This window comes from Primulina tabacum, chromosome 14, assembly GCF_025594145.1.
Source record: "Primulina tabacum isolate GXHZ01 chromosome 14, ASM2559414v2, whole genome shotgun sequence".
NCBI lineage: Eukaryota > Viridiplantae > Streptophyta > Magnoliopsida > Lamiales > Gesneriaceae > Primulina > Primulina tabacum.
Window position 1 is genome coordinate 36,611,952 of NC_134563.1, and position 24,100 is coordinate 36,636,051.

Genomic DNA, 24,100 nt, shown 5'->3' on the forward strand with positions numbered 1-24,100 from the left:
TTAGTTGGATTTTTTTATAAAGAAAAATAGATAGAATAAATACTCACGAAATATTTATAAGGTCATCTTTCTTCTATATCCAATAATGTTTTGTATCATTTTTGTAAAATGTAATTAACCGTCGAACCTTCTTCATAACACTAACCCACATGATTTAATCATCTGGCTTCATTATTTTAATTCGCCGTTTTAAATTAATTATTCTCAATTAATGCAAAATAGAGGATATTTAATATCATGTCTTTACACAAATTATGGTTTTTGTGGAAAAATTCGCAATATTTACAACCAAATAAAACAAAAGAATTTTGGTATTTCAATATTGTACAAACTAATTTTATTGGGAAAAAATTATTTTCGATTCGTCTATAAACAAATAAAACCCATGATTTTTTGTATTTCAATATTCTCAAATTAATATTTTGCGGAAAAAAATATGTTCAATTCATCTACAAGAAAATATAAACCAAAGAATTTTGGAGTTTCAATCTTCTTGGCAACTTGATCCTTGCCTAGCATACGTAGATTGATAATATTGACATCATCATAATAATTGATTTTACAAAAACTTCATCACCAAATTAAAGATAAATTTCTTGCATATTAAAAATCATTCAAAAGAATATAAATCTACAAAATAAAATAAATCACATTCAAACAAATATTTTTGTAAAAAACATTTGTTCACTTCATCTACAAGTAAATAAAAACCAAATAACTTTGACTTTGTCTAAGTAGTGTGTATTGCTAATGAATAAATTTTATAAAAATTTATTTATCATAATTTTAAAAATTTACATTCAAATATATATATTTTAATGTTACAAAAACTATAACTGATTTGTCAATATATATCTCTTATAAAAATAATCATTCGTTAATTGCAAGAATCTCTCATAAAATAATTGTTATAGTTTATAGCCTTTAAAAAGAGGAAAATATAGTTAAAATTATTACAAATATATTATTCAATCTTATATCGTTAAATTTTCATAATGAACCATGCTTTGAACAATACTAGTTGACTTTCTTTTTGATAAAGAAATATAGATAAAATAAATATCAATGAAATATTTATTAGGATTATCTATATTTATATCTGATAATTCTTGTATCATTTCGTAAATGTAATTAAATATCGAACCTTCTTCATGACACCAACCTTGTTAAAACAAAAACAATATTAGTTTAATTATTTGGCTTCAATAGTTTAATTCTTCTTTTTAAAATAATTAATTTTAATGAACGTAAAATAAAAGATATTTAACATCATATCGTTATACAAATTAAGTTTTTGTAGAAAAAATATTTTCACTTTATTTACAAGAAAATAAAACAAACGAATTTGTTATTTTAATCTTCTACAAATTAACTTTTTTGTGAAAAAATCTACAAATTAAGTTTTTTGTGAAAAAATTCTTTTTCGTTTCATCTATAAGCAAATAAAACCAATATATTTTGGTATTTCAATCTTTTCAAATTAATAATTTTTGTGAAAAAAATTTGTTCAATTCATCTATAAGAAAATAAAAATCAAAGAATTTTAAAGTTTCAGTTTTTTTGGCAATTTGATCATTATCTAACATAAATGTAGTTTGACAATTTTGTCCCTATCATAATAACTGATTTGACAAAAACATCCTCAATTCCTCACTAAATTTTTCCTGTATGTACAAATTAAGGACAAAGTTGACATTACACAATAGAAAAACTTTGACCTTGATTAACACTTTTATTATAATAAACTATCATAATAACTGATTTGACAAAAACATCCTCAATTCCTCACTAAATTTTTCCTGTATGTACAAATTAAGGACAAAGTTAACATTACACAATAGAAAAACTTTGACCTTGATTCACACTTTTATAATGACTTTGATTCACACTTTTATAATGACCTTGATTCACACTTTTATAATAAATAATAAATATAATATAATATAATATATAATAATAATAATAATTGTATATATTTGATCATTATCTAACATAAATGTACTGTATGTACAAACTAAGGATAAAATTGACATTAGACAATAGAAAAATTTTGGCCTTGGTTCACACCTTTGCAAGATGTATAGATGTATTGATGTATTATTTTCGGCAATTTTTAGCAATTACGTTCGTGTGACCCGTAGAGGCAAGTATGCTGTTACGCCGCAGTCCATTTGGCGCTACTTCATTCTTTACCCCTTTACCACCCGTCTCACGGCGGCGGACGTGGTGGCCTTGCCACCCCGTCTCTCTACTTCCTTCATATTCTTCTTTATTTTCTCTTTCTTCGCCTCCTCGAACCATTATTACCGCACTGTCTTTCTCTTCAACCAACTATGAAGACGCTTCTGACTGCGACCTCAGCGAGCAATTCCCCTCAAAACAAGTAACTGCTTTGAAACCCTATTTATTTTTATCTTCAGAGAACCATTTTAAAGAGATGCATTTTTCTTTCTTTGGAAAGGCTTCGTTTTTTTTTTTGTTACGGTTTACCTTTTTGAAGGGTCCTTTGAAACCAGGATTATATCTCGTGGGAACACCAATTGGGAATCTTGAAGATATAACTTTAAGGTTGATTAATCTTCGAATTAATATGCTGTGGCAGCTCTGTATGTATGTTTCTTGGATTTTCATTTCATTGGATAAGACAAAGTGAATATCTCTGTTACATTGCCTGTAGAGCCCTGAGGGTGTTGAAATCTGCTAATGTCATACTCTCGGAAGATACGAGGCATTCGGGAAAGTTACTTCACCACTATAATATTAAAACTCCACTTGTAAGTAACTGCTAGGTTCTGTTTTCAAATGAATTATTATACTCGTAGTCATTTCTGATTCTATGATTTAGATTTTCAGTTGAGTTATCACAAATTTAATGAATCTCAACGAGAACAAGTTGTTCTTAGGAGATTGCTAGATGGAGAAATTTTGGCACTGATTAGCGATGCTGGGACGCCAGGCATTAGCGATCCTGGTATGGAGCTGGTGAGTCACTTGTTCAAGTGTGGCATGCTTGTATGCATATCAATATACATATAGGTACACGCACAACTAAATGTTTAATCATCGTCTTCATTTGGATGCCCACATGTGCTGCAAGAAGCAAAGATTAAAAACTCATCAAGCGTATCTTTTTTTATTTACTTCATGTATGTACATTCCTTTTGGATGTGGATGCAGGCCAAGCTGTGTGTAGATAAAGATATACCTGTTATTCCTGTTCCTGGGCCATCTGCAGTAGTAGCAGCTCTTTCGGCATCCGGTTTACCTACGAATGAGTTCACATTTAGTAATATTTGATGACCATGGTTCTTTTATAACTCCTCAATTATCATGACTAATTGTGTGCATTATTGTGCAGTCGGCTTTCTTTCTAAACATGCTGGAACTAGAAGAGAGAGGCTGTTGGTCCTCTGCAAATAGTGCAGCTACTCAAGTCTTCTTTGTTCCTCCTCACAAGCTCTGTCAGTTTTTTGACGAGACCTCTTTAATCTTTGGTCAATCTAGGTAATTATGGACAGAGGACGGGGATATTTTTTTAAATAATTTACAGGCACATATACTTTGCTGCTTCTGAAACTTGTACCTTGACATTCAATGGACTATCTCTAAGTTTTCTTGGTTAAGAAGTGACACTATTTTGTCTTAACAATTCATCTACTGCTTTGCCAATTGGCTTCTGTTATTGGTACTGTTATCAGCACATAAATGAAACCCGTGCTTGTGCATTCTTCACTCAACCATTATAAAAAGTGAAACTAAAGAAATACAATATATGGGATCCTTTTTAAATTGAACCATGCGTTTTTTTTTACAGGCAATGTGTCATTGCTCGGGAAATCACCAAACTGCATGAAGAGGTATGATTTCCAACTGTTAATTTGCGAATATTTCATTGCACCAACTGGTTTTTTTATGCCCGGGTGTGTTTTGCGAATTAATTCCAGTGCGCACTTTTTTTTATTTATTTTCTGCATTCTAAGTTTTTTTAACTAACATGAAGAAGATATATTTTGTGTACTAGTTCTGGCGGGGAACACTTGAGGAAGCCAAAGAAGCGTTCTCAGCCCACCAGCCAAAGGGTGAAATAACACTGATGATTGAAGGGACTACTAATAGAGAGGCCAAAGTTCTCACTGAGTCTCAATTAGAGAATAAGTTGGGGGAATTGATCTCCAAAGGTCACAGTCTTTCTGCGGTAACAGCACAATCTTGGGGCAAATTCTTATAGTTATGTTTTCATCAAGGATTGGGATTCTATATATGTTTTGCATGGTGATCAGATAGGCTGGAAATTATAATATCAAACAATGAACGGAGATTGATATTTGCTCCATTTAAATAGCTTTTTTATTGACTCATATAATCTAAACACCTTGTCTGAAGTTGTAAGGTTCACCAAATTGATGGGGCATGTTGGAGTTTCATACTCTGTCTATTAATGAAGTAACCAATTCAATTGTATGGGCATGCTTGCCTTATAAATTACTCTATCAACGGTAAATGATAGGGATTGCAAATGCAGTTTTGTGGTGATTAGTTTTATTATAGTATAGTTTGTGCAATGCAGGCAGTCAAGTTGGTGGCTTCAGAAACATCAATGAAAAGGAAAGCAATATATTCTCTTGCACTTGAGAAATTTGGGAAGCAACTTGGTTCAGATGATATAAATTGATTTTGATATATTTTCTGACATGTGAGTTTCAAACTAGCTAGATTATTAGTTGTAACTTGGAAATGATCTTTGCTTTGTTCACTATTATTTATCTCCACTTTCCATTATTTTCTTTAATCATGGAAAAAAAACCATTGTTTTGGACTGATTTATTTTTCTTGATGCAGCGCAAGCAGAGTATATGGCTGCTTGACCTGCTGCCTCGCCAAAGTTATCGAATTGTGGACTTTGATTCTGGGCTATTTTGGAACTGAAGATAGAGAGACAGAAATTGCCTCTTTTAGAAAGCAATTTATCATTGTTGATTGCTGATCTGCCCCCTGTAAGGCATTACAAAATCCACGAGTAGCTGTATCTTGGCTTAGTTTCGATTCAACCTGTCACTCGATACCTCGAGCTTTATGCTTTTGAAAATTCATATGACTATATGTGGGATGAATCTTGAATCTTTACCATTTTAAACAGCCAAAAAACTGATGCAAATTTAACTGTGGTTTTTAATGGATTGTATTGTAGTATTAACTATGACCCATCTGGAGGAGAATAATATTTTGTAGAATATAAAGATTTCACATAAATTTTTATGTACGGTTCACATTTATTTAAGACATAATACAGCTGGTAAATCTTGTTGCTTCGTGGTGTCGATTATTTTTTCTTAACTGTAGAGACTTTGAATGGACTTTGTTTATGGTATCGTATATTCTTCTGCAATTGACAATGTTTTTATGCATAACTACGTTTTAAGATTCCTTTGGCAGCCACCTATGCAAAGAAAACCTGTGTTCTCTACTTGTTTGTTGTCATATAAAATGCAGCTCGAATCTTGTCTTCTCGGTTTTCATTTGTTAATCTTGTGCGACGCATTAATTCCTAAATTTTTTGCACGAAATATTTAGTAGAAATAACTGACAAAATGTAATTACAGAGGAAAAAAATGAAGTCAACAGATTTATATTAAAAAAAATTAAAATAATCATCGTGTGTGTACTTGTTCCCTTTCTGATACAAAAATACAGCCACGTCCCATGCTTATAAATACAAAACTCTACCTAGAGAAACCTGTGCTTCTGATGGAGATTTAAGGCCATTTTTTGGGTCCACCAACTGGTGGTTATGCCTTTAAAGACTCTAGTCAAACAGCCTACGGTGTTGCCAACAGCATCTACAAAAAACTGCAGATCAACCATTTTGGCAGTTTTCAAGGTTGATCATTTTATGAGAAAAGTTTACAAGGCAGTCTTGGGCTGGTAACTTGTCTCCATGCGAGAAAGGGGGCATGATTGAAAAGGAACTTATTGTTTTTATATGAATTTTATATTCGTCATAATTGTTATCTTTTATGTTTATTGAATGATAACTCTTCTGAATTTGTTTATTTCGTTGGTGTCATTGTTTCAATGATAATGAGGGGTTGGTGTATTTGTCCTGATGCAAGTTTTGTCTCCTTTTGTTTAGAAGACTTGACCTTTGAGCGCCAATTTGTGCTCCTTTCTCCATCACTCTCTTGGGAATGCCCTTCTTCCAAATTAGAGGCACGAGCACGAAAACTCTTTTTCGGGTATTTTTTGAGTATATGGGCATTTTCTTCTTTCCTTTTTCCTTTTTCTTGATACTATCTTGCGATGACCCGAGTGTATGAAGGAAAGTTGGTCTATTTGGTAGATTTAGATGATATTTCTGATGTGGGTCATTGTTGGTTGCCTGAATTGCATGTTAAAAGAGAATTTATCGTGGCCTTTTACATTCGATGAGACAGAGATGAATTCTTGCTCTTTTTTTAATAATTTACGTGAGTCCAGATATTGTATTCATTTCTTTAACTGTAGTTTGTGTTCTTTATCTTTCCTCTTTAAGCTTGTTTCCCTCAAACTTTCACTCTTTGACCGTCTGGTAGAGGTTATTTGACATTATTACAGCTACAAGGTTTTTTCTGTCACGCCCTTTCGGTGGTTTACATTAATTTTCTCTTCCACCGGTTCGCATATAGTTTGTTTGCTCGGCTGTGATGGTTTGCATTACGCACGGTGTTCGTCAACTGGCACTTGAAACTTTTATAAACATGGCTTCGTTTCATTCAAATGCGAGCAACGAAGAAGATATACTACCTTCCGCGTATTCACTTAAGTCAGAATCTCACTTCTTATTCTTCATCCGGTCTTCCTTTCAATAAAGCATATGCGAGCCAGCCTTCTGTTTCGGAATCCTGCCAGAATTTGTTGTCCTCTACCACTATTTTGACTCATGACCATGTTGACAACAATTATATACGAATAAGTGGTGAAAGGACAATTATTCCTCCAACGGCTTTCCCACAAATGTGCAGGAAGTTGATACGCAGCTGAATTTTATGTGCCGATTTTTAGATTGTGATACAGTAGCGACAAATCCCCGTGCATTTGCTAAAGAACTAGAGCATGGACACGGTCCTGAACAAAAATCACTCAGCCATGGCTTATATCTTAGTTTGGGATCTCAGGAACGGTCACTGGACCTAATGACTTCGAATATGAATCAGTACTCAAACTTGAGTCTCTGTTCACTGTTAAGTTCCCATGTTTTGCAACCAGAGGACCATCTTTCTCAAATAATCGACCTTAAGAATGTCGAATACTTGTCATTTGATTTGACTGGAGGGAACCAAGATGCATTCAAATGCGAAGATATGAACAATTTTCAGAACTTGATTAGCTCCAAAGACAATTTCTTTGTCATTTCTATATCAGGCATCAGAATTTTCAGGCATATTGTGCAACTCCAAGTATCTGAAGGCAGCTCAAGATTTACTAGATGAAGTAGTTAATGTTCATAGAGCCCTTGAAACATCAGAAAAGGGCAAAAATAAAAATTTACTTGGTCCGGATGGCCTAAAAGAGACAGGTGCGAGAAGGAGTGAAACTTTTTCTGAATTTTATGAACCAACTACAAATGCACCTGATCTTTCACTTTCACCTTCTGAACGCCATAACCTGCAGCATAAGATGACGAAACTTGTGTTCATGTTAGAAGAGATGTGGCCATAACCTATGTTGTTTAATGTTTGTTGTGATGTGTACTCGACATCTTCTAGCTAAATCTGATACCACCTTGGCTTCATTTTGTTTTGTACAAGCTGTTTTCTTGTCATTTTCTGTATGAGCGATACTAGTTTGGGATTTTTCTGTTAGTTGTTCTGTTGTAGGTTGACAAAAGATACAAACAATACCTCCATCAAATGCAAGCTGTGGTTTCATCATTTGACACAGTGGCTGGACGTGGTGCCGCCAAACGATACTCTGCTCTTGCCCTTCGAACAATATTCAGCCAATTCCGCAGCTTGTGTGATGCAATCAAGAAGCAAATTCAGGATACCCAAAATAGCTTAGGGGAGTAAGATGCTGATTCACATGGTCAAGGAGTATTATACCACCTACGGTTGGACCAGAAGCTCAGGCAAGGGAAGATAGTTCAACAGTTCGGTATAATGAGACCACCTTGGAGGCCAGAAAGAGGCTTGCCTGAAACGACCGTTTCAGTACTTCGTGCATGGCTTTTTGAGCATTTTCTTCACCCATGTGCTTTTTCTCTCGTTACTTCTTATTAGCCTTGGGAATGACTCCCTGAAGGCCGCTCCTAACTACTAATGTTTGGTCAATGTGCAGTTATCCGAAAGACTTGGAGAAAAACATTCTTGTGAGGCAGACGGGATTAACCAGAAGCTAGGTAAGTTACACATACGTCTAAAGACTAATGAATGGTATTGTATTAGTCGAAATATCAGTTTTCATAAGCATTCTTTAATCAGGTCGCAAACTGGTTTATCTACGCTAGGGTCAGACTTTGGAAACCAATGATTGAGGATATATACAAGGAGTAGTTTGGGGATGCAGAAACTGAACCCAAATCTTCACCAGAACATGCACCAGTAACTCAAAACAGGTCTCTGCACTTAAAGGCCTAGAGGAAGAGCTTCAAGAAAGCTTAATATCGGCAGCTTCTGATGGCAAACGCTGCGCTCACTCACTCCATTGAGTCGAAGTTTTTTCTAGTGCAGAGTTGAGCTATGAGGCAGGAGTTTTTCTTGAAAATGAGATTAGTTACGGGTTAACTCATTTGCAAAAACAACACATTAATGAAGATTCAAGACACAAAGATATGATCTTGGATGGTTCGATGGGAAATCAAGTCTCAATTGCTCTCGGGTATACTCGCGGTAAGAGATTTTCATCCAATATTGGTCTAAAATAAATTGAAAGGTAACGATGGTGAGTCTCTTTCCATGGAAGTGGACAAATTGGAATACTATGATGAGGATACAATAAATCATCAGGCCAGGTTCGTTAATCCGAACCAGTTATGTGATTTTGTGTTATGATACCTTTTTAGTGGATTAGATATTTTTTCAAAGACAGAGCGCACATACAGGAAACATAGAGATGTTTGGCTTCTTCAATAATTTTGAGTAAAATAATAAAGAAAAGGTTGTATAAAGTATGTATCTTGTTTTAATACTGGATACTCCATTGTATAGCATGTAAAATCCAACCAACATTGTTTGTAAAGCAAATATTATACCTATTCTTGTATATTCTGTTTATATTAGATTAGAGACGAATATTATATGGAAGTAGAGGGGAGGAGGTCCATTTAAAAGAGAAGTGATTTTGTTCTCCTTTTCATATACTAAAATAGTGCATGAGTGGAGTATATTGCTTTATTTTCCGATAGTTCACTGCTTTTATTTGGTTGTTACGATAAGACACGACACGGCAAACGAATATGCATTATACACAGCAGAGTATCGATTAAGGACTATATAAAATTTGTCGTGTTTGATAATGGTAATAGTTTGATTATTTACTAACATTTTTTTGGACAAAACTATTTTTCACATTGTTAGTGACCGATAATGGTAATAGTTTGATTATTTTACCAACTTTTTTTTGAACGAGACTATTTTTCACATTGTTAGTGAGTCAATGACAATTATTGTCATGAATAGTTAAATGTCTTCTGCAGTTTCTCAATAGAAGCACGGTGCAGTGCTGGTGTCTCTGCAGAAAGTAAAAAGTAAAAATTTATTTGGTGCAGAATGTGGAACTTTGATTATTGCTTCTGATCTCATTTATCTATAGGATATGAAATCTAACCCCACGGATTCTCGTTTACTTCTGTGAGTTTTCATGGTTGTCACCGAAATCTTGATTCTTTGTGGTGGAGAATGAATCGTGGCTGTGCGTTATGAACTTTCCTTTTGAAAATCACATGGCTATTCAGATTGTTCAGACACTTTAGTCAGTGAGTGGGCCTCGGAATTTAATTAAGAAAGAAAACAACAAAACCAGAGGCTGACAAATGGTACAGACAAAGTTACAAAAATGGAAACCATTATTGGTTTCAAAACTATCCACAACCCATTTTATTCAATAATCGATTACCAAGGATCTTAGTTCTCCTTAAATAATTTTTGAGTGTCGTGAATTAAGAGTATGCATGGTTTTGAAATTGCGAAATCTAGATATAAAATAGTAAATAAGAGTTTCCAAATCTTCTTGTTAGATATTCCGACATGTTAAAAAGATTCACAAACCAGACAATGCAAAAACTAGGATCGTGCAAAGGACAGACTACTTTATCTCTGCAGAAACAATTTTATCATATTGGCTGTTTTGTGCTGTGTGAAGTATGAGTGATAAGATTAGGGTTTGACTGTGCTTTTTGAGTATCCCAAAGAGATGTAACAGCAGCCATTAAAGCTGAGAGATTGAAAGAAAAAAAAAACCATTTTTGGGTTAAGTTATGTTTCATCTCGAGTAATTATCCTAATCTCTCACTACCATTACAGGATATGAGACTCATATTTTCAGGTAAATTTCATATCAATGATGCAAAGACTCAATTTTCATCATATCGTAACTGGCATTTTTTAAAACTTTTCCCATGTCAATTTCAGCATGTTTACTTGTTTAAAAGATAAGCTTCTTTATTTAAGTCCTTGCAGAGGTCTGTTGATCAAGCTTTTATAGCTTACAGCTTTCTATATAGTGTGCCGTAGACTTCGGGAAAAAACAAAGAAAGGAATATTGCAGCATAAGATAAAGCCATTGCTTTCCTATTGAATGAACTAAAATCTAAAAGAGGTATTTTTGTTATTCACATTTTACGAGCCCGTTTCTTCGCTTTCATATCCCAAGGAATGTCTGCATTATTCTTCTTTAAAGTTTTTTGATCAAGATCCATATTTTTTTTCAAAACCAACAAAAATCAAACTGCATAACCCTGAAAGAGTTTGGAAATGGTATTGGAAGACTCACCTTCAAACTCAAATTCAAGTATTCTGCGTCAATTCTTAGTTTTAAACTCCATAGCAGATCAAAATCAGTTTGAAAACCAGCATTTTGTTGCTTGTGGATCACAATCTCACTCTCTACCTTTAAACATTCAATCACTTGGTGAAAGAATGCCTAGATCTGTAGACCTTCTCCATGCCCCACAATTGTCAAATGAATCTGTTTTAAGACATGGTACTAGGGCTATGAATCTTCTTGAAACATCAGCAGCCCACCAAGCTCAAAGACTTTCACTTTCTTTAGGCTCTGTCATGGATCCTGGATACATAATTTATTACAATACCGTGCTCGACAGAACCACAAGTGATTATTGTTTTGCTGGAACTGGATGTGCTTTTATCTCGTCCGCTGCAATGGGAAGCTCCAAGTACTTGAAACCAGCTCAGTCCCTCCTTGAAGAAATGGTTAATATTGGAAGCAAGGAAATTGATGCCAGCAACAAGAAATATATGGAGAAATTATCACGCCGCTGCCAAAGTGGGTCTTTCGGGTACAATGAAGAGCTGTCTGAGAAGCCTGGATCTTGTGTTCATCTTCTAAAGTTTCTTGCACTACTACAAGAGGTTAATCCGATCTTTTAAGCATTTTTAGTCCGTCTAAATCTTAGACATCTTGGCCCATCTGCGTGCCATGTTCATGTTCGAGCTAGAATTGAAACCTTCCTTGAGCATATAATTGCATGATTTTTCTCATTTGACTAGAAAGAGGTGACTTCCCAATCAAAGCTCAAAAGATCATCTATTTTATGCCACTTCTGAACAAATGATATTTCCTCCAAGTTCAACGTGAAATTTATATTTTCGAACATATACGATTTTGGCTTGATTTTATTTCAAATTTTAATTAAAACATATAATGCTCAGAAATGTTCAAAAATAGTTTTTGCACACCTATGGTAATGACCTCTAGCTTTTGGGGGTACTATATACACTACATTTCTTATCATTCTTCTATGAAACTAAGGTGGAGAGAAGATACGAGGAATACTATAATCATATGGAGGAATTGGTGTCATGTTTTGAGGCAATAGCAGGGGTAGGAGCTGGAAAATCTTACACCGCTCTGGCTCTTCAAGCCGTGTCCAAACACTTCGGCATCCTAAGAAACGCGATATTGTCTCAAATTCGTGCCTCGAAACGAAAGATGGAAGCAGACATGCCAAGAATCAGTTCAAGATTAGGCCAACTAAGTCTGCTGGATCAAAAAAGTACACATAATAGAACTACACTGCAGCAGCAGCTTGGAATCACGCAGAGTTGGAGGCTGATTCGGGGATTGCCGGAGAACTCTGTGATGATTCTACGTGCTTGGCTTTTTGAACACTTCCTGCACCCGTATGCACCTCAAATATTGCAAATTTAGTGGCATTTTTAGATGACAATATTTGTGAATGGTTTAAATTATTGTTCCAGGTATCCTCATGATTCTGAAAAGCTTGTGTTGGCATCTCAGACGGGCCTGTCAAAGAATCAGGTGAACTCCTTTAATTTCAAAGGGGACTTGTGCTCAGATTACATAAGAACATTTTTAGGCAACTTGTAGATTTGGCATTAGAAATCTCCATGTTATGTGCTTTTACTAGTGGGTAAAGTAGCTAAATTCTGAGTAAAAGTGTCGCATGATTGATTTTTGTGATCTAATATGAGGAATAATTTTGAAATGCTTGTGTTTCAGGTTTCTAACTGGTTCATAAATGCTAGAGTCCGTATGTGGAAGCCCATGATAGAACAAATGTACAAAGAGGAATTTGGTGACTCTTCCATTGAATCAGATGAACTGTTGACAACTACTGCCGAGGGAATAGGGGATTCATGCTGAAGAACGTATTTTGTACATATCAATAACTCGGATTCCAAGTTCTACTCTAGCTCTGCTTATAATAGTGGTTAACTGGTGAAAAATTAGGTTGAGTTCATCACTTGATATTATAAATATATAGTTTGTGAAAGGATGGATATCTATGAAATTTTAAAATATAATACAATAATATTATATTTTTAGTAAGTAGAGATGAATTAAGATAAAAGAGAGTTATACTGGGAGATGTAAAAATTGTAGGGAAAAAACGAGGGTGAAGGGAAATGGTGATATATAAATTTAAGAATTTATATACAAATTCTTTTTAAAAAAAATTGATTTAATTTAAGAGAAAGAAACTAGGAGTGATATCGAAGAACTCCATAGAATATGGGTAGCATTATTTCATGACATTCATGGAGCAGGTGAAACTAAAACCAGAAACACTGTCTCAAAATTCAAAACCTAATGTCATCCAAACTTGTAATTAAGTCTACGTACAAATTGAAATGGTCGCATATGATCCATAACAGGCAATCTTCTTCAGCAACATTAAGAGGATTTGGTACATATATCAAGAGTAGTTAACATGCTAGAATTTGAGCACTATTTAAATCAAGAAATGATGCACGAGAACTTCACCAAGAAACTTTAGAAAACAGGTGATTTAATTACGCAATTTTCAATTCGAACCCGAGAATGAGTTGTCTCAAGTTAATAATATCCAGTCTGATAGCACTGGTTTTGATCTCTTGCTCGATGCCAGAAGGTTTTCCTGAATCAGGTTTCGGGTACTACTCGGGTCTTACACCGGAGTTCTACCAGTATTCATGCCCACAAGCTAATGAAATCATCATGTCTGTCTTGGAGAATGCTATTGCTAAAGACTCGAGAATGGCTGCTTCTTTGCTTAGACTTCATTTTCATGATTGCTTTGTTCAGGTACAAGTCTATACTATTGATCAAGATTAAGGATTTCTTTCATTTTCTCCTCTAAATTTTATGCTTATATTTATTACTGATATAGGGGTGTGATGCATCGGTGTTGCTGGATGATAGCTCGAAAATAGTGAGTGAGAAGAATTCGGGACCAAACAAAAATTCCCTGAGGGGATTCGAAGTGATTGATGAAATCAAAGCCAAACTCGAACAAGTCTGCCCACACACTGTTTCATGTGCAGACATTGTTGCTCTTGCTGCCAGGGATTCTACTGTTCTCGTAAGCTGATAATATATATAATCCAGGACAAGTTCAACACATGCAACATTCTAAGACAATCCATAAAAGATAGCTAATTATAACTCGAAAATTGCGCATAAGGTTTCAAAATTCATTTAAGTGATGTGATTATTTATGCACACTGTAGAGTGGTGGACCTCATTGGGAAGTACCGTTGGGTAGGAGGGACTCGAGAGTAGCAAGTCTTAGCAAGTCGAACACCAACATTCCGGCACCAAATTCCACAATCCAGACTCTTATCACACAATTCAGGCGCCAGGGACTTGGTTTAGAGGATCTTGTTGCTTTATCTGGTAAGATTTTTATCATTTTTCCCCACTAATTTACTTCTTTTTATTGCTATATATATATTTGAATTTATCACCATGATATTATAGGAAGTCATACAATTGGAATGGCTAGATGTGTGACTTTCAGACAAAGATTGTACAATCAAAATGGTAACAACCAACCGGATGTAACTTTAGAGAGAAATTACTACAATGACCTAAAGACAGTATGTCCTCAAAATGGTGGCGACAACAACATTTCACCCCTTGATCTTTCAACTCCAGTCAAATTTGACAACAAATACTTCAAGCTTTTACTGTGGGGCAAAGGCCTTCTTAACTCAGACGAAGTTCTGGTCACCGGAGACGTGAAACAGACCGCGGATTTGGTGAGAAGATATGCAGAAGATGGATCCCTTTTCTTCTTCCAGTTTGCTAAGTCTATGGTTAGAATGGGGAACATCAGTCCTCTCGTGGGTAGCAACGGGGAAGTCAGAAAAAATTGTCGTACACTTAACTAAAAAATATAGTTTGACATTATTGTTGTTTGAGTAAGTTGTGCAATATGTATGGCTTAATATGCATGGCTGTTGTTGTATGTATGTTTCTACAAATGTGGTTTTATGTTTAAGTTTGAAGTTAAATAATTAATTTGTATTCTCATGAAGCTTTGAATCATAATCATATTGTTATTATTTTCGAGGAATTAATAATTTATTGCATTAGGATATATAGGATAAAATTAAATGTATTTGAATTCTCACGAAAATAAATAATTTAAAAAATATATATGAAATCCTAATTTAGCTATATGAAATCCTAATTTGTGTAAGACGGTCTCACGAGTCGTATTTTATGAGACATATTTCTTATTTGGGTCATCCATGAAAAAGTATTACTTTTTATGCTAAAAGTATTACTTTTTATTGTGAATATAGGTAAAGTTGATCCGTCTCATAGATACACACTACTCAATGTTTAAATAACCATGTGAAAAAGAAAAAGGAAAAAAGAAAAAAGAAAAGCGTTGTCTGATTTTTTATTTATTGGTGCCGGAAAACTCAATCGTAGGAAAATCGATTTTCATTCAAGAATTTATTAAACTGAGACTGAATTAATTATATTTATCTATTTACTTGCGAGAGTGAAGGGGTGAGTGATGAGAATCCAGCCAGTTTCCCTAGCCCTCAAATTCTCAAATTAGTCCGCCCAAAAAATGCTGTAATTCCAGTTGTCTACCAAATCGGACAGCATATAATGCCGAAGCATTCGACGACGGGGATGATTTCGGTCCAGAAGAGATGGCCGTTGATGATATTGCTCTGCGTGGCCCTCTCCACCGCCATTGCCTTCTTCATCGGATCCTCGTTCAATTCTTGTAATTCTTCGGAGTACGGAAATTTTAGCCCTCGAATCGATACAGTCGAACCGGAGATCGGCGGCGGCGTGAAGAAAGGAGAAAACCCACTCAGTTTCATGAAATCGAAGCTTGTTCTTTTGGTTTCCCACGAACTCTCGCTCTCCGGTTAGAACTGATCGATTTAATACTTGTTTCGACATTTTTGTTTGAAGCGCGATTATTTAAATTCTACAGAAGTGGCATTTTTCCCCTTTGAAAAAGACCAGATTTTTCCGCTTTAATGAAAAATATGGTGATCGTTATTCTGTTTCTAAAGTTTTTTGCTTAATAGTTAGCTTCAAGAGTTTTTTTTAATCTTGAATTTGAGACTGAAATTAGGTTTTAATCATTTCAGAATGTTATGAATAAGAGAATGCCGGGTAGACATTTTAATTTGCAATTATGTTTCACAGGTGGGCCTTTACTGCTGATGGAACTTGCGTTTTTGTTAAGAGCTGTTGGCACGAGAATTGTCTGGATCACCAATCAGAAGCCTACGGAACCCGATGAAGTGATCCACAGTTTGGAGCAAAGAATGGCAGACCGAGGAGTGAAGGTATGTTGAGGTTCATGTAGTGGGATATGGCTAGGCAGTTTTGGTTTGAATCTGGTTTTACTATAATGCGCCAGAATCATCTGAATTAAGTTTCTCGTTCATGAAGGTTTTGCCTGCAAAGGGGCAGGAAGCTGTTGACACAGCTCTTAAAGCTGATTTAGTCATTTTAAATACAGCCGTGGCTGGGAAATGGCTGGATGCTGTGCTCAAGGATAATGTGCCTCGTGTGCTCCCAAAGGTTTTGTGGTGGATTCATGAAATGCGAGGGCATTACTTTAACCTGGAGTATGTTAAGCACCTCCCTTTTGTTGCAGGTGCCATGATTGATTCACATACCACTGCTGACTATTGGAAGAACCGGACTCATGAAAGATTGGGGTATGCTACTTTACATATGTGATATAATGTTTATTAATCTATTTATTTGTGTATGAGATTCCTGAATAATTGTGGATTCTTTTACGAAAAATAGTGTATTTAAGTAATGAGACATGTATCTTCTGGGCTCAAGGAGTAGTGATATCAAGTAATTGTTCTAAGCTTTGTGGAACCTAGTATAGAGTATGGCCGTTGAATATCTCTGAATTTAGGTGATGTTCTCATGATCTCATCTTATCTGAGAAATTCAAAAGAGAAGGAACCTGGGGTCAAGCCTGCGGTAGAAAAGATGAAAATAAAAATAAATATAAGCAAGTATGAGAAAACCCACTTCGTTTAATTCCGCAAACAACAATCATGTTCTACTTTCAAGAATTGGACTGTAATTGTCTGTATAGCTTTCTCTTTGTTTGGTTCATTGTGTAAAGTCAGTATGTTGTTTTCCACTTCCAATGTCTCAGGATTAAGATGCCTGCAACCTATGTTGTGCACCTTGGGAATAGCAAAGACTTGATGGATGTAGCTGAAGACAGTGTGGCGAAAAAGGTCCTTCGAGAGCATATTAGAGAATCTCTTGGAGTCCGAAAAGATGATCTTCTGTTTGCCATTATCAACAGTATGCTTTACTAACAAAGAAGTTGTGAATCTATGCATTGTCCTTTCCATAAACCAGTTACTTATATGGGAGTCGTTATCTTGGTTACATAGATGAGCAGTCCTGAGCTATGGATGTTCTATTGCTTCAGGTGTTTCTCGTGGAAAAGGGCAGGATCTATTTCTTAAATCTTTCTATGAGGCTCTACAACTTATCCAAGAGAAGAAGTTGCATGTACCTCCAGTGTATGCAGTTATAGTGGGAAGTGACACTAGCTCTCAGACAAAATTTGAAACAGAATTGCGCAACTTCGTGGCTGACAAAAAGATTCAGCACAGTGTGCGATTCGTAAACAAAACCATGAACGTTGCTCCTTATCTGGCTTCTATTGATGTGCTTGTCCAAAACTCTCAGGTTCCTGTCGATGTCTAATTTTGTTTTTCTCACGCTCGAAATTTAACTTTTTCCCCCGATCGAATGTCAATTATATCCTTTTTTGCGTAAAATCTGGTGGTTTAGTATCATGCTGGTTTATAAGATACCAGACAAGAATATCCGTCAAATTTCTCTGTTGCATATTTTCCTTGTTGTGCTCCTTTTCTCTGCATGCCTTTTTTTCCCTAAGATATCGTACTTTGAGAGAATGATTTTCTTTTGAAAGTGAAACCAAATGAAAATCCGGATGGAGTATATTTCTAAAACTTTATTTGACTTTTCTGTGTTGTGATTTCTTTTGCAAAAATATTGACTGTGTAGGTTTAAGAAAAAGGGGATTCAACTCAGATAATGATGAAGCTCGAGCTCATCTATTTTTTCATCTTTAAACTTAAAGTTTATAAATCAAAGTGGACGTGCTTAGTTCTACGGTCTCAGACCAGTTTGGTAGGTGGGTGATGCTTAAGTTTAGTAATGGAGATCCTATTGTCATATAATGGATGCCTTCCATTTCTGGCTTCATGCTATTACTTTTAGTTTGATTCTGTAATTTAGACCTGACATGATTACATCCTTCCGGTTCTTGGTCCAACAAGCCAATGGGTGGGTCAAAGTTCAGCTATAAACTGTGAGAAAAAGAATAAATTACAAACTGACAGGTGCAAAGTGACACGTGTAGGAATCTCCTGAGCTTACGGAGATGAAAATCTTCTAATTCTATCATTATTTTTAAGGCATGTGGCAATTAGGATTGGACGAACAGTTCTTTTGATATTATCCAATGTAAACTAGCTTTTTTACTTTGGCTTCAAGTTGTTGATGTGGCTGCGTTAATGTTACAGCTGGCATTTTTGAGAATCTAGTTCTTGTTCATCATGCAGACTAGAGAATAACATTTTGGTAACATGTAGGCACGCGGAGAATGTTTTGGGAGGATAACCATTGAAGCCATGGCTTTTCAGCTCCCTGTATTGGTAAACTATCTTGTATCGTCATCTGTCTCGTATATCCATTTAATTGGAATTCATTTAACTTTTATGCTTCGGAAGATGATATCTCCATCTAGGTACAATCTAGTCTCGACTCTAGAATAGCCTGTCTGGGAACTGAACTCCCCATGGAGCTCTGTCCTTGTTGCTCGCGGCAATTGTCCTTGAATTTTTAAGATTGCAATGACCAAGTTATGTGCTCTCGTAAAATTGGAATTTCAACCTCGTGATCGGGTTTAAATTTGAGAGGCCTCAATAATTGATGAATCAATGTTTACTTTGTCAACTAGGCTTGCTTGGTATATAATTTGGATGAATTTTTCATTTAGAAACCCATCGCAACCTACTGTCTTGACTTATCCAGTGTCCATCTCAACTTTCAATATCCAGCGAGCATCTCTAAGTATGAATTTCATATACATTAGGGCACCGCAGCTGGCGGCACGATGGAAATTGTTGTGAACGGCACCACTGGTTGGTTACACCAAACTGGAAAAGACGGCCTCGCGCCACTTGCAGCAAATATCGTGCAACTAGCCACGCATGTGGAGACAAGGATGACAATGGGGAAGAAGGGTCACGCAAGGGTCAAAGAAATGTTTCTTGAACACCATATGTCTTACAGAATATCCTTGGTTCTGAAGGAAATTTTGCGGAAGGCAAATAGTTAGAAGGCACAATTCAGGTATCATAGAGAACTTAGCATGCAAATGTGTGAAAAAAAATAACACGTGCTAAAATGTTTAATTTTTACTAAAATTTCAACCTTGTAAACTCTACACTACAACCTGCTTCCACATCAAGTTTATTGAGCTGTAAATGCTTGCCCATTTAATTTATGTTAATGTAATATTGTCAGGGGATTCATATTTCGAGTCGATGGTACACCACTCAATAATGAAAGCTGCTAAAGCATGCTTTAGTAATAAAAGTCACACACTGTAGTGTATTTATTCATGTAGAAGAAAATGAACACATGATGGAATCTCATTTTGATGCAGAAAAGTGAACCACTGCTTGTTCAAGGACATTAAATAACAACCCTTTACTAAAAGAAAAGCTTAACCTCGATGGCTTTCACATGCATTCTTTTGTCATCCCATAGCTTTGACATGCAATCTATGAAAGAAAAGCTTTACCTTGATGGCTTCCACTTGCATTCTTTTGTCATCCCATATGCAATCTAATTCCAAATATAGGGAGTATACGTTCAATTATATCCAGTCGCCCTTTCCAAGCGCAATTCGTGCGCAATTGTTTAGTTCAATGTTCATGAAGAAATAAGTTCGAATTCTACCATGTCATAATTCCAAAAATAATGACGCTACACAACTTTAACTATCTCATAAATTTATAAAATTAATGTAATTATCTTATCACCGGAACAAAGTATATTCTTCTCGTCTGCTACTGCCCAGGGGATAAGTCGACTGAAAGAGACCAACCCACCGAAATGCAGCATAAAGTAAAGAAATAAAAAAATGTACAAGCCTACAAAAATTGTGTGTGTTGCTTGAATATTTGCTTTTAGAATGATGAATAAAAAATGGACACCTCAGGAATATAATGTTAAAATAAATCTCCACTATCCATAAAATAAGAAAACCTGTGAACAATTTAGTCAAGAGAGAGCAAAATGACGTATACGAAATTATAATTATTTGATATTACTTAAAGGTGACTTTATAATAAAAAAAAAAGTAACTTTATTTGGATTCGTTCGCTGTTACTTATCTAAAATAATTTTAATTTCAAAAAAATTAACATAATTGGAATAAAATAAAATTTACGACAACAAAGTACACATAAAATTATTAGTTAATTAAGTAATCAATGTGGTAGACGCCTAACATTAAGTTGACTGGGTCTCTTGTGAGACGGTCTCACGAATATTTATCTGTGAAACGGATCAACTCTACTGATATTCACAATAAAAAGTAACAATCTTAGCATAAAAAGTAATAATTTTTCATGAATGACCCAATAAGAGATCCGTCTCATAAAATACGATCCGTTAGATCGTCTCACACAAGTTTTTGTCCAGTAAGTTTGGTTCTATGATTGAATTAATAGCACATTTATTTATGCCATTATTATACGCCAATAATAACTTGATGTCAATAAATATATAAATGAAGTGGAGCCAAGTAGGCAACAAATACCAAGTGGAGAAACCAAAAAATTATACTAACAACTCTTAATTAATTTCGAGGGGCATGCCCCTGATGAACCAAGATTACACATACATCCACAACCATACGATTTATTATTATTATTATTATTATTTAACATCTAATATTCAATTCAGGACTCCTAAACGTTTCAAAAAGCCAGTCTCCAAACCTTTTTTTGACAGTCGTTCAATGCATTTTTCCTAGCAAAAGTACAAAACAACAAAATTAAATGACAAGAACCAATAATAATCACGTTCCCAAATTCATCAGATGTATTCACGGCATTGACGAAAATGTACTAGAAAATAAAAGATACATTAATTATTATTTTTTCCTTCTCAATAATCAAAGATCTCAGCGGAGGCCATTATGGGGTGTTGGTTTATGAGTGCCATTGAGTTCCAAGAATTGCCCAAGAAATTGTCAGCCAAGTCCAGGTTCTGAAACTCTTCAGCCTCAAACATGCAGCTCCATGTGGCGGCGGGGACGGCGGCTGCGCCGGCGGTGTAGGAATTTATGTGACCAAGAATTTCATTCAATGAATGAAGCCTTTGGCTTAGCTCCAACAGTTGAGCCCTCAAGATCGAGTTTTCGGACTCAACATTCAAGTAGTGTTGTGTGGTGATATTTATATTGCTCAGAATCTCGTTATTTTCTTTCTTAATCTGAGACACCTGAGCCAGAAGATCATCCAAATGCTTCTGTTTTCTCATCCTAGACCGCCTGGCAGATTCCCGGTTCGATTCCATTCTCTTCCTCTTCTTCTGATCAATAACCTGCACGAGATCTCCCTCTGAACCCGACGTTTGGATCGGGGGTGAAACGGAGGAATTCCCACTTGAAGAAGCCATTTTTATGTGTTTTCCGCAAAAGGGCCTTTGATTTCTTGGATTTTTATCGTTTCGCGAATGATAAGACTTAGTGATTTCTTTATTTATTACCGAGATTCGACAATTCTTTCATGAGAAAACGTAGAACCAGTAAAGGAATACAACAGAGAAAGATTGAACAAGATGAGTCCTGCGTCTGAGTAAGGAATTGATCATACAACCGGACCTGAGGATCTCACTGAGTACCGGAAACATGAATCTTAAACATCAAGAACAATACCTGCAGCATCAAGATTTAATCTTCAGACAACAGGACAATAAATTTCTTCCTGGGCAGAGTAACAGCCAGAAAAATACCACAAAATGATACACAAAAGAATCAGCTGAACCTCCCCAAGAAATTAAAACTCGGACTTAAAAAAACACAAAACGAAAAGAGCAATAAGCGTAGAAACAGAATATCAGCTATTCTGCTTGGAAGAGATCAGAGGGGAGAGGAGAGGACCCAAAGTTAGGGGAATGGGTTGTTAAATAGAAGGAAATGGTAGGCAAGAACACATTAAAAAAAATTAAAAAAAATGATGTGCATACATAAAAAGGGTACAGATAGAAAGTGGAACCAAAACCAAATCGTTGATTGCCCTTTATGATGATTTTAGTTTTGGTTTTGGTTTTTAAACCAGATAATTAAAATTAATTATTCCATAATTATAATATAAAATACTATCAGTATTTAAAATTTATTAAAATAAACGAAAATCGCGCGTGTGTGTGTGTGTGTGAAACTACATTAAAAAAAAAAGGAGTAGATGGTGGGGAAAAGTGAAACGGGGGATTGGATTTTTGTGTGAGCATCAGAGTGATAAGACATGTGAGGTGTAGAAGGGATTTGCACATCCAGCTGTAGCCAAGGCATCAATCGAATATTGGAAATTCTGTATAGCAGTAATACAAATATAATTCTGACAAAAAATATCTGAATTATATACATCATAATTTGTGTGTGAAATTAACAAAAACTTCGTCAACATTGTATGTGTAATATTTCTTTTGTCAGTCTTAAAAACATGCAAAAATTTGTGTGATACGATCTCATGAGTCATATTTTGTGAGACAGATCTCTTATATGGGTCATCCATGAAAAAATATTACTTTTTATGCTAAAAGTATTACTTTTTATTGTGAATATCGGTAAGGTTGACCCATCTCACAGATAAAGATTTGTGAGACCGTCTCACAAAAAATCTACTCTTTGAAACATGATTGATACGATGGGTGATAGTGTGATACAGCATGAATTAGAACCACTCGAGGGTAGGTGGATTTACAAGGGTCGATCAAATATATTTTCGATCAGGTGTCGATAACTTGTAGCTCATACTACACCGAGTGGTCCAAGTTTCTAATATAATTGAGAGGCAAAAGCCAAAATATAGACGAAATCAATCTTGAAAAGTATTTTTATGGTGAAGGGCTCCCACGTTGATCGCAAAAGCTGATTTAAACAACACAGACCGGTCACTCGGTTATTTATTTCACGTGTTTGATTTTACGTTTGAGGTAGGGGACCCCTTTTGCCCTCCTTTAATGTGTACGGGCTTCACCATAATTACGAAAACAAATCAAATAATTTAACATTAATATAGTTTTTAAATGTGATGACGGAAACAATTGGGGATATATGTTCCTTCAAAATGTATCCGAAACAATTTTAATTTGGTCCTTGTAAATAAAAAAAATTTGATCTCAATCTGGTTCAGTTCGATTTTAATATAATTTAATTCAATTTCAGTTTTTGGATTTAGTTACAATTCAGAACCGATCCAATATGATATTATACATGATTGGTTTGGTATTATCACCAAGTAATCCGGAACCAGCTTAATCCGTACTGTAACATGCCTTATTAAGAGTCCCTCGATTTTAAATTTTATTAAAGTGGTTATTAAGTCTTTGATTTTAATTTAATTAAGCACGTTGGAGTTAATAGCACTAATATTAATTTATTCATATGTAGATAATGATAATAATAATTATAATTATAATAAAAATAAAAGAGAGCTGCTGAAATTTGACCATTTAAATCTTAAGTTGTGCTTACCGAAATAGCCAAACCCTTCAATATTTATTCGTGCTACTTCGTGGTTTACGTGCTAGTTTTTCAAAGAACACGTTATATCTAACGTACATATGTACCACTTTCAATTGTGAATTTTCTTATATGTCCTTGTTCATTTAAGTTGGTCAATTAAATTATTAGGTTATCTTAAGGATTTTTTTTGTAATTCATTGTCCATCATAAATGAATTTGGACATTAATACACATTCCTCTTTATTTCTTTAATTTTATACCAAAAAAATTATTTTTTTACATTTCCTTGTTCATTTAAATTAGCAAATTAAATTAATATGTCTTTTTAAGGGTTTTTTTGTGATT

General features: G+C 35.0%; 6 protein-coding genes across 7 annotated transcripts in view; 5 read left to right on the forward strand and 1 right to left on the reverse strand.

Moving 5' to 3' along the window:
* Window positions 1-15,002, forward strand: part of LOC142524539 (peroxidase 9) — a 61,273-nt gene extending 46,271 nt beyond the window's left edge. The window contains exons 1-5 of one of the 2 annotated variants that reach the window (XM_075628572.1): window positions 12,824-13,072; window positions 13,155-13,740; window positions 13,826-14,017; window positions 14,166-14,331; window positions 14,416-15,002. In XM_075628572.1, coding sequence (XP_075484687.1) covers window positions 13,498-13,740; window positions 13,826-14,017; window positions 14,166-14,331; window positions 14,416-14,828 — 1,014 coding nt within the window. In that variant the 5' untranslated portion in view covers window positions 12,824-13,072; window positions 13,155-13,497 and the 3' untranslated portion in view covers window positions 14,829-15,002. Of the gene's footprint in view, window positions 1-12,823; window positions 13,073-13,150; window positions 13,741-13,825; window positions 14,018-14,165; window positions 14,332-14,415 lie in introns of those variants that run through there. The other variant, XM_075628573.1, reaches the window with a different exon arrangement.
* On the forward strand, window positions 2,124-9,237 carry LOC142524538 (uncharacterized). The gene is given in 12 exon segments (XM_075628571.1): window positions 2,124-2,383; window positions 2,501-2,568; window positions 2,678-2,774; window positions 2,854-2,982; window positions 3,178-3,286; window positions 3,359-3,405; window positions 3,407-3,504; window positions 3,815-3,857; window positions 4,022-4,195; window positions 4,568-4,693; window positions 4,849-8,374; window positions 8,457-9,237. Coding segments are annotated over 10 exon segments (1,104 nt in total). The 5' UTR covers window positions 2,124-2,149; the 3' UTR covers window positions 4,673-4,693; window positions 4,849-8,374; window positions 8,457-9,237.
* On the forward strand, window positions 5,789-8,045 carry LOC142524003 (BEL1-like homeodomain protein 7). The gene is made up of 3 exons (XM_075627728.1): window positions 5,789-5,878; window positions 7,399-7,665; window positions 7,854-8,045. Exons 1-3 carry the CDS (start codon window positions 5,789-5,791, stop codon window positions 8,043-8,045), a joined length of 549 nt encoding a protein of 182 aa, XP_075483843.1.
* Window positions 10,947-12,819, forward strand: LOC142524004 (BEL1-like homeodomain protein 11). The gene is made up of 4 exons (XM_075627730.1): window positions 10,947-11,564; window positions 11,965-12,335; window positions 12,414-12,474; window positions 12,676-12,819. The coding sequence occupies exons 1-4, from the start codon at window positions 10,947-10,949 to the stop codon at window positions 12,817-12,819; spliced, it is 1,194 nt and encodes a 397-aa protein (XP_075483845.1).
* Window positions 15,003-15,411: 409 nt separating the features above from the next.
* Window positions 15,412-19,526, forward strand: LOC142524718 (uncharacterized). Its single transcript, XM_075628801.1, has 7 exons — window positions 15,412-15,832; window positions 16,120-16,262; window positions 16,369-16,640; window positions 17,102-17,256; window positions 17,387-17,649; window positions 18,582-18,644; window positions 19,085-19,526. The coding sequence occupies exons 1-7, from the start codon at window positions 15,565-15,567 to the stop codon at window positions 19,328-19,330; spliced, it is 1,410 nt and encodes a 469-aa protein (XP_075484916.1). The 5' UTR covers window positions 15,412-15,564; the 3' UTR covers window positions 19,331-19,526.
* A 1,537-nt stretch (window positions 19,527-21,063) lies between these two features.
* On the reverse strand, window positions 21,064-22,192 carry LOC142524541 (bZIP transcription factor 44-like). The gene is made up of 2 exons (XM_075628574.1): window positions 22,021-22,192; window positions 21,064-21,943 (listed from the first exon to the last, which is right to left on the reverse strand). The coding sequence occupies exon 2, from the start codon at window positions 21,682-21,684 to the stop codon at window positions 21,172-21,174; it is 513 nt and encodes a 170-aa protein (XP_075484689.1). The 5' UTR covers window positions 21,685-21,943; window positions 22,021-22,192; the 3' UTR covers window positions 21,064-21,171.
* Between the last annotated feature and the right edge of the window lie 1,908 nt (window positions 22,193-24,100).

What these genes read in the sequence shown, in the direction of transcription:
- LOC142524003 (XM_075627728.1), top strand. Translation starts at nt 5,789, where the DNA reads ATGCCTTTAAAGACTCTAGTCAAACAGCCTACGGTGTTGCCAACAGCA. An exon ending in CCATTTTGGCAGTTTTCAAG is followed by an intron (nt 5,879 to 7,398) that starts GTTGATCATTTT and finishes TTTCTATATCAG; the next exon opens with GCATCAGAATTTTCAGGCAT. An exon ending in AGCATAAGATGACGAAACTT is followed by an intron (nt 7,666 to 7,853) that starts GTGTTCATGTTA and finishes GTTCTGTTGTAG; the next exon opens with GTTGACAAAAGATACAAACA.
- LOC142524718 (XM_075628801.1), top strand. Translation starts at nt 15,565, where the DNA reads ATGCCGAAGCATTCGACGACGGGGATGATTTCGGTCCAGAAGAGATGG. An exon ending in CGGACTCATGAAAGATTGGG is followed by an intron (nt 16,641 to 17,101) that starts GTATGCTACTTT and finishes CCAATGTCTCAG; the next exon opens with GATTAAGATGCCTGCAACCT. An exon ending in TGCTTGTCCAAAACTCTCAG is followed by an intron (nt 17,650 to 18,581) that starts GTTCCTGTCGAT and finishes GGTAACATGTAG; the next exon opens with GCACGCGGAGAATGTTTTGG.
- LOC142524541 (XM_075628574.1), bottom strand. Translation starts at nt 21,684, where the DNA reads ATGGCTTCTTCAAGTGGGAATTCCTCCGTTTCACCCCCGATCCAAACG.
- LOC142524004 (XM_075627730.1), top strand. Translation starts at nt 10,947, where the DNA reads ATGGTATTGGAAGACTCACCTTCAAACTCAAATTCAAGTATTCTGCGT. An exon ending in TTTGAACACTTCCTGCACCC is followed by an intron (nt 12,336 to 12,413) that starts GTATGCACCTCA and finishes TTATTGTTCCAG; the next exon opens with GTATCCTCATGATTCTGAAA. An exon ending in CGGGCCTGTCAAAGAATCAG is followed by an intron (nt 12,475 to 12,675) that starts GTGAACTCCTTT and finishes CTTGTGTTTCAG; the next exon opens with GTTTCTAACTGGTTCATAAA.